At 44.6% G+C, this 9,082-nt stretch overlaps 1 protein-coding gene across 1 annotated transcript; it reads left to right on the forward strand.

Moving 5' to 3' along the window:
* Positions 1-6,776: 6,776 nt before the first annotated feature.
* On the forward strand, positions 6,777-8,337 carry LOC141258484 (uncharacterized). The gene is made up of 3 exons (XM_073673477.1): positions 6,777-7,243; positions 7,341-7,488; positions 7,569-8,337. Exons 1-3 carry the CDS (start codon positions 7,195-7,197, stop codon positions 8,335-8,337), a joined length of 966 nt encoding a protein of 321 aa, XP_073529578.1. The 5' UTR covers positions 6,777-7,194.
* The last annotated feature ends 745 nt before the right edge of the window (positions 8,338-9,082 follow it).

Raw genomic sequence — 9,082 nt, forward strand, 5'->3', positions numbered from 1 at the left:
GTACAGTACCATGCTGTATGACAATTAAGAGGAACCCGCAAAGTCTGATAGGGCGGGAGCAAGATCCCAACCCGCGTTTCGCATAAGATTTTTCCAGGGGGTGTAGAAGAAGTTTTGCCTTGGAATCTTCCGGGGGGTGAGGAGGAAGTTTTATGTAGACTTTTTCCTGGTGGTGTGGAAGAAACCTACTTGAAACATGCGTCAAGGTCCTGCTCCCCACCCTCCCAGACCGTGCAGATTTCTCTTACTTATTTAATTAGAGGCATACAGATTGGTATTGTACCTTCTACATTCATAAATATGAATTCATGAATATGTTATGTTATGTCATTTTTTGTGATTTTGATTGCCTGTTCTTAGTTTGAGAGGGGAGAACATGCTCTGCGTCTTATATTCTCTTTCTGATTGATCAATAAAGCTGGTTCCTTTTTTTGATATTTGGCTTTTTTGCTTCCTTTTCTTTTGGGTATTCTGTCTTTTGGAACGCTCCTATAATTTCAGCCTTATATCAGCACTTATCATACAGTATAATACAACCATATAAAGAAGGAAATGACAACATCTCTGTAGATGGAATAATATTGGGTATTCTGCACACACTATATATATTTATGGTTCATCCATACAGAATCTCTACCATAAATGTGTGATTGCTCAGAATCGAATCGCCAACAATTACATGATCAGGTTCCTATGAGCCTCTTTGTACATTTATGAGCTGAGAAGAGTCCAGAGGAGAGAAGCAGAATTACCTTTGCCCCCTCCATTATAGTCTATAGGGGGTGCAGAAGCCGTCACCGGCCTCATACAGTGGATGAAGAGTAAATCTCCATTTTCTCTGCCGTGCTCTATAACTTGATATTTGAATGTAAAATATTCGATGATCGGCTTACCTTCCATCTGATCAGGGTTCAGCCCCGGCTGACTGGTATTAGGGTCAGCAATATTTATGTTTTGCCCCTCTTCGGAGTCACCTTCTGATGTTTCCTGATGGATATAATAAATACAATTAATATAACATTTCACAAGTGCTAAATTACCATATATATAAGGCAGGAAGGACTAAACCTGTATTTATTGGATAATTTCAGTATTGGACGGAATATACACGGCCGCTCCCTCCAGTAAATTCACATTAATATATAAGGGACTTGTATCTACAACTGTTCTCTAATAACTTCTATCAGAACTGCAGCATTTAAAGGAAGGAAGATTGTGATGATCAAGCGAGACAGAGGAGGAAATACAAACTAAGCACCACTGACTACAGACTGTTCTCACAGATGACGGAGCCACAGAGACAGGTGGCCATAAAATACCCTGTGTCTGCCTTGATCGGATATGGAGGCCTCCACCATTATAAACCTGAGCTTCTGCTATATAATTCGTGATCTGGAGAAGATCAGACAACAAGGACATGAGATGTAGACCTGTGTCTGCCTGGAGTGGACAGGGAGGCCTCCACCATCATGAACCTGAGCTTCTGCTATATGAATGGTGATCTGGAGAAGATCAGACAACAAGGACATGAGATTTAGACCTGTGTCTGCCTGGAGCGGACAGGGAGGCCTCCACCATCATGAACCTGAGCTTCTGCTATATGATTGTTAATCTGGAGAAGATCAGACAACCAGGACATGAGATGTAGACCTGTGTCTGCCTGGAGCCGATAGGGAGGCTTCCACTATCATAAATCTGAGCTTCTGCTATATGACTGGTGATCTGGAGAAGATCAGACAACAAGGACATGTGATGTAGACCTGTGCCTGTCTGGAGAGGACAGGGAGGCCTCCACCATCATAAATCTGAGCTTCTGCTATATGACTGATGATCTGGAGAAGATCAGACAACAAGGACATGAGATGTAGACCTGTGTCTGCCTGGAGAGGACAGGGAGGCTTCCACCATCATAAGTCTGAGCTTCTGCTATATGAATGGTGATCTGGAGAAGATCAGACAACAAGGACATGAGATTTAGACCTGTGTCTGCCTGGAGAGAACAGGAAGGCTTCCACCATCATAAATCTGAGCTTCTGCTATATGATTGGTAATCTGGAGAAGATCAGACAACAAGGACATGAGATGTAGACCTGTGTCTGCCTGGAGCGGACAGGGAGGCCTCCACCATCATGAACCTGAGCTTCTGCTATATGATTGGTAATCTGGAGAAGATCAGACAACCAGGACATGAGATGTAGACCTGTGTCTGCCTGGAGAGGACAGGAAGGCTTCCACCATCATAAATCTGAGCTTCTGCTATATGAATGGTGATCTGGAGAAGATCAGACAACAAGGACATGAGATTTAGACCTGTGTCTGCCTGGAGAGAACAGGAAGGCTTCCACCATCATAAATCTGAGCTTCTGCTATATGATTGGTAATCTGGAGAAGATCAGACAACAAGGACATGAGATGTAGACCTGTGTCTGCCTGGAGCGGACAGGGAGGCCTCCACCATCATGAACCTGAGCTTCTGCTATATGATTGGTAATCTGGAGAAGATCAGACAACCAGGACATGAGATGTAGACCTGTGTCTGCCTGGAGAGGACAGGAAGGCTTCCACCATCATAAATCTGAGCTTCTGCTATATGATTGGTAATCTGGAGAAGATCAGACAACCAGGACATGAGATGTAGACCTGTGTCTGCCTGGAGAGGACAGGGAGGCCTCCACCATCATAAATCTGAGCTTCTGCTATATGACTGGTGATCTGGAGAAGATCAGACAACAAGGATATGAGATGTAGAAGATGATGGATCCTTACCAGGCGCTCCACTGAGTAGGCCGGATACTCCAGTACAAGCAGGACATTTTGGGCCAGTTGTTTAATAAAGGCCAATTCTCCACTTTGGGATTTTTCCTCAGCCTATAGAGATGAAAACAAAGATGAAAGGAAAATCATGAGAGAAAAAGCAAAACGGAGGAGGCCATTATATCACCATATTACTTATGCTATCTACACTACAAGTACTACATGACAACTGACGAGGGATCCGGTCGCTTGTAAACCTTTAAATCCCCACGTCCTCCCTCCATACCCAATGTATGTATATAAGACACATGGCTGCTTGTGACCTGTGTAAAATGGCCACAGCAGACTCCAACGCAAAACACGGGGTAACTGCAACAATGACGACCCCACTACAGTAGATATCTAAAGGCTTTAAACTAGAAGAAAAACAACACCTAATTAAGAATTAGACCCTAGCCGCACCACACCGGCACAAGGGGTAAGGGATTATTATCTCACATTAATACCCCCATCCTCACAGGACCGAAGTCCACTAGTTATATTGAGATGTAACCAAAGTCACTATTCCCCCAACAGTAACCTCCATCCAAAGGACATCACATTTATCAAGACTCTGACCGAAACCTATCCCCCACCGCTGTGACCGTCCCAAAACCTCTACTTATCAAGTGCCAGCCTTCAAATTTTCCTCCCATCTCTTTATAAGGGCTGGTTGGATGCTGGAACGTGAAACTCCTACCTTCTTCCTTTTATTGTCCCCCTGTAACCCAGCTCCTCAACTCCTTCCCGCAAATGTACGGGTTATTAACATCCTGGAAGGTTCCTCACATGTGGAGGGGGCTCAGGAGCTGAACTCCCCAAACATGCGTATATGAAATAGCCAGCATCTGTCCCTAAAAACCGTGGACAATGCAGAGTTCTTCTGGTAACCATTTAAATAAAGCTGTCAATCTGTGACCACAGCATTTAAATTGTGCATGCACCGATACCCAAGTGCACTTTCTTTCATCGTCCCTCCACAACGCGATTATGGGGGCCTGATGGATTTCTAGGACAACGGGGCCTTTTGAAGACTCCAATCGCTGAAACCATGGTCCTCCTTGTGAAGCTTAGCTATAGGCTGAGCACCATAGGAGATCGAGATTTTCACCATATACTGCAATACTGTAGTATTGCAGTTTTATAGTATGAGTGATTTGCAGGATTAAGGCTGTGTGCCCACGTAGCATTTTTCAAGCGTATATGCTGCGGAATTTCCGCAGCATAAACGCTCCAAAAATGCTTGGTAATCCGCCCCCCATGGTCCTCAATGAGAAGCCGCACTGTCAATGCCCACGCTGCGGTTTTTTCCGCTGCGTTTATGCTCCGCGGAAAAATCCGCAGCATGTCATTTAATTTTGCGGAAGCGCGGCGTAATCGCCGCCATTGACTTGCATTGGGCCGCTTCAAATCCGCAAATATGTAAAAATAATTGCGGAAGTGAAGCGCATTTGCTGCGGTCTTGTACCTCAAAACCGCAGCAAATAGGAAGTGACGTCACAATTGGGCGTTCCATCCATCCATCCCATGAGCATCCCATAATCCAGGAAGACGAGAATCCCATAATATTCCCGTCTCTCACGATCATGGCTGCTAACGTGGGATGGTACAAGCGGATGAATGTCAACGTGGGATTCATGATTAGTGTGGTAAGTGTCTGTATGTGTCTGTGTGGTGTGTATGTGGTCTGTATGTGTCTGTGTGGGGTCTGTATGTGTCTGTATGTGTCTGTGTGGGGTCTGTGTGGGGTCTGTGTGCGCGGGTGTCAGCAGGCAGACATAGGCCGATGTGACACTACTACTCCCATCGGCCTATGTCTGTCCCCCGTCCACTCCTGCCAGCAGGATCAGCTCGATGGGAGCAGTAGTTCCCATCAGACTGATCCTGCTGTAAAATGTGCCCCAAAATTAAATTTAATAGCCCCCATATGTGCCTCCATATATTATTGACCCTATCCCCCCCCCCCCTATTTTTTTTTTTTGGGGGGGGGTGCTATCATTATTAAAGTTTTTTTTTTATTTGCCCCAATAATATGTCATCTACTGCCCCCTTTTTTTTCATTGGTGGCCAGTGGTTACCTAAAATAAATTAGTTCATACATTACCTGTCCCCGCCGATCGCCACCTAAAATAAAGTAAAAAATAAAAAACTACACCTATACTCACCTAGACACCTAATTCCCCGAAGCCATCGATCTCCTGTAATAAAATATAAAATAATAAACCACAACCTTATCCTTACCCCTCCGTAGCAGTCCACGAGTGTCCCACGAAGATCTCCAGTTCAGAGCAGCCACATAGAATGTGACCGCTCTGAACCGCTGCCGCCGCTAGAATGAACGGGTTCGCCGGAGTTCAGGCAGCGCTGCTCCGGTGATCTGCTTTACGGCCCCGCTGTATCGTGAGAAATTCCCACGGTACAACAGGGCTGTAAAGGAGGTCACCGGAGCAGCGCTGACTGAATGCACTCCGGTGACCTCAGTCAGGGGCTCATGCTGCTGGGAGCGGACGTGTTCCCGGCAGCGTGAGCTTACAGCAGCCATGCACAGCTGTCACCATCTCCAGATGTGACAGCTGTGCATGGGAGATCAGCGCAGGAACGTGGACAGGTAACTATTTTTTTTTTTTTTAGTAAAATTAGAATTAAATAAAATTGTGTTTTATTTCAAATAAATTTTTTTTTTCTGGGTGTTTGTCTTTTTTCTTTTTAACACTTTGTAGGTTAGTAATGGGGGTGTCTTATTGACGCCCATCATTACTAACCTGGGCTTCATGTCAGCTGGCGCTGACATGAACCCCACCACTATTACCCCCTGCCACCGCACCAGGGCAGCGTGGAAGAGCGAGGCTAAGTGCCAGATTTGGCGCACAAATATGATGCGCCAAATCTGGGGCAGCTGAGGGCTGATATTATAGCCTGGGAGGGGGCCTATAACCATGGCCCCTTTCTAGGCTATTAATATCAGATCGCAGCTGTCCGCCTAGCCTTTGCTGGCTACAATTTATAGGGGGACCCCATGTCATTTTTTTTGGGGGGGTCTTCATAAATAGTAGCCAGAAAAGGCAAAGTGGCTAGCCTTTGCTGGCTCCAATTTATAGGGGGACCCCATGTAATTTTTTTTGGGGGGGTCTTCATAAATAGTAGCCAGAAAAGGCAAAGTGGCTAGCCTTTGCTGGCTACAATTTATAGGGGGACCCCATGTAATTTTTTTTGGGGGGGTCTTCTTATATAGTGGCCAGAAAAGGCAAAGCGGCTAGCCTTTGCTGGCTACAATTTATAGGGGGACCCCATGTCATTTTTTTTGGGGGGGTCTTCATAAATAGTAGCCAGAAAAGGCAAAGTGGCTAGCCTTTGCTGGCTACAATTTATAGGGGGACCCCATGTCATTTTTTTTGGGGGGGTCTTCATAAATAGTAGCCAGAAAGGGCAAAGTGGCTAGCCTTTGCTGGCTACAATTTATAGGGGGACCCCATGTAATTTTTTTTGGGGGGGTCTTCTTATATAGTGGCCAGAAAAGGCAAAGCGGCTAGCCTTTGCTGGCTACAATTTATAGGGGGACCCCATGTCATTTTTTTTGGGGGGGTCTTCTTATATAGTGGCCAGAAAAGGCAAAGCGGCTAGCCTTTGCTGGCTACAATTTATAGGGGGACCCCATGTCACTTTTTTTTGGGGGGGGTCTTCATAAATAGTAGCCAGAAAAGGCAAAGTGGCTAGGCTTTGCTGGCTACAATTTATAGGGGGACCCCATGTCACTTTTTTTTGGGGGGGGGCTTCCTATATAGTAGCCAGTAAAGGCTAAGCTAACTGCGGCGGCCTGGTATTAATAGCAAAGGAAGGGTCCATGGTTATTGGCTACTTCACAGACTATAACATCAGCCAACAACCGTCTGCTTTCCCTTTGCTATTTATTAAAGCTATGCGTGAGCCCACTTATTTTTTTTGGTTAAAAGATTTTATTAAAGTGAAAGATTATTGTACAGTGTATGTAGGTTCATTCACTGAAAGCTCCTGCATACGCTGTAAGGTTGATTTCTCACGTCCACATATCCACGTTAGTACAGATAAGTGTGACCGAGCATGCTTTGCAATGGGTCTGTGTGTGGGTCTCCGCTGTGTGTGGAAAATGGCATCAACACTCGTCCCGGAGATTGACGTGTGAAAGAACCGTACAATATAGGTGAGGGGTTAGTGTTGGTGTGTGTGCGTACATATCTCCATATGTTTATTTAATTTTTTTTTTGGGGTTAATCTTTTATTCCTCCATTTTGTTTTTAAAATAATATTCACACACGTTATTATTCACTGTAGATTGAAAAATATCCCGAAATATGGGACCGAGCTAGTCCTGACTACAAAGACAAGCAGAAGAAAAAAGACGCCTGGGCCTCTGTGTTGAGCCAAATGTATCCCCAGTGGGTGAATGCTGAACGTGATGCCCAAGAGGAAATTAGTAAGTTTTGATTTTTACACTTATTTTTATATCTATTTATAATTGCACTTTTTGGTGTGAAAGCAGTTCATAAATTGTTTTGGTTGTGTCATTGCAGTGTATGATATTAAAAATCGGTGGAGATCGGTCACCGACCGGCTGGTGAAGTATCACCAGTCGGTGCAAAGTGGCTCATCACCCAAAAAAAGAAAATTTCCTTTTGCGGACGAGCTGGCCTTCATACTAACCAGTAGGAGTTTGCGGAGGTAAATTCCCAAAACATATTAATTGAAATGTTTCCAAAAATGTTGTATTTACATTGGGATTTACCTTTTATTATATACAGAACTGAAGGAAACATCATGGCCCCAACAGCAGAAGAGGACACAAACACAGAGCAAGCAGAGGAGGAATCCGAGGACTTTTTCCAGCTTTCCTCACCGGATCCATCTGCTTCGGCATCTTCAGCATCTGGTTGTCCCTCACATTCTTTGTCCAATCCAGCGGACATCGGGACGGGTTTGGTGACTGATTCTCCTGCTCCTGCTCCAAGTGACGCTGGAAGCTCTGCTGGTGATGTGTTGAGGCCCACTGGGAGGGGGTCTGGTTCTGCTCATCTCGTGGCATCGAGAAGGGCGGGCAAAAAAAAGGCCAAAAGCCACGGGGGTGGGACTATTGTGCTTGAAGCACTCACAAATCGAACCCTCAGCCTTGTGGAAAGGGCATCCCAGGAAGATGCCATCGATAAATTTTGCTCAGCCCAAGCTGCCCGCATCAGATCTCTGCCACGAGATAGGCAGAACATGTACATGACTGCAGCAGGCGCTATGGTCATGGCAATTGAAGAGGCAGCAGTTATGCCCTCGCCCCCAGCCGTAGTATGCGGAATATTTAATTGTTTCAAACCCAGTGTGCCTCCACCACGACCAGCAGCTGCAACCCAGCGTTTTGGGCAGGTTGCTGCAGCATACCGTCCAGAAGATATGCAACCAAGTTATGGTCGGCAAATGGCTCATGGTGCATCATCATTTATCAGAGGACCATCCCCCAACTCTACTTTTTCTCAAGAAATGTTTCCTGGGTACAGCTTTGAAGAAGACCTTCAAAACTTGTAGTTAAAAAATTTTACCCCTCCCTGTCAGCATTTTTGGACCTTAGCAAATACAGACAGCACCTGTAGGTCGATAGATACACAATGTTTTAGAGAATCAGACAATTAACAAAGACCTTTTCTTATGGTCACCTATACCAGGCATCAGGCGTAGGGGACTGTAAGAAAAGGTCTTTCTTTTTATATAATTAAACAACCTACAGGTGCTGCCCGTATTTTAGGGCCCAAAACTGATTAGAGGACAGGTGTGCTGTACACAGTGTGTAATTTCTTCCCAAGTTATGGGCAATGTTTGTCCGATTAAATTTTCTAGAAGTTTGTTGTTTTGTGTTTTTAAAAAGTTTTTTACAGTTATTCTATATTACGTATTAAAAAAATTATTTAAACTATCTGTTAATTTTTCTTTTCAAGTGTATATGTGGTTGGATTGGGTTGTAATGAAAAAGTGTTCCCCTGATCTGCGCTCACCATAGCGCAGGTCAGAGGAACTCTACATTTTTGAAATTTGTTCAAACTAATCTACGTATGTGGTCGGCTGTATACAGTGGTTTTTAAATTAGAAATATACTTTGATATTTTGGACCACAACTATTTTTTGGATGAATACTACTCTCAACACTGTTATTTGCTAGTTCTGTTCTTAGCGCAAGCAAATAACAATGGTGAGGGTTGACTTTAGCAGACAGTACTTGGGAATAGCGCTCTAGGTAGTAATGCCAATTTACAGGCTCTGGTCTTTGTGGGTTGTT

Source organism: Phyllobates terribilis, unplaced genomic scaffold (assembly GCF_046119375.1).
Source record: "Phyllobates terribilis strain yellow unplaced genomic scaffold, ASM4611937v1 Scaffold_3__8_contigs__length_932513732, whole genome shotgun sequence".
Classification (NCBI taxonomy): Eukaryota; Metazoa; Chordata; class Amphibia; order Anura; family Dendrobatidae; genus Phyllobates; species Phyllobates terribilis.

Excerpts from the sequence above, each read along its gene's own strand:
- LOC141258484 (XM_073673477.1), top strand. The coding sequence starts at position 7,195 with ATGTATCCCCAGTGGGTGAATGCTGAACGTGATGCCCAAGAGGAAATT. Across the intron at positions 7,244-7,340 it reads TGATGCCCAAGAGGAAATTA|TGTATGATATTAAAAATCGG; the intron begins GTAAGTTTTGAT and ends GTGTCATTGCAG. Across the intron at positions 7,489-7,568 it reads ACCAGTAGGAGTTTGCGGAG|AACTGAAGGAAACATCATGG; the intron begins GTAAATTCCCAA and ends TATTATATACAG.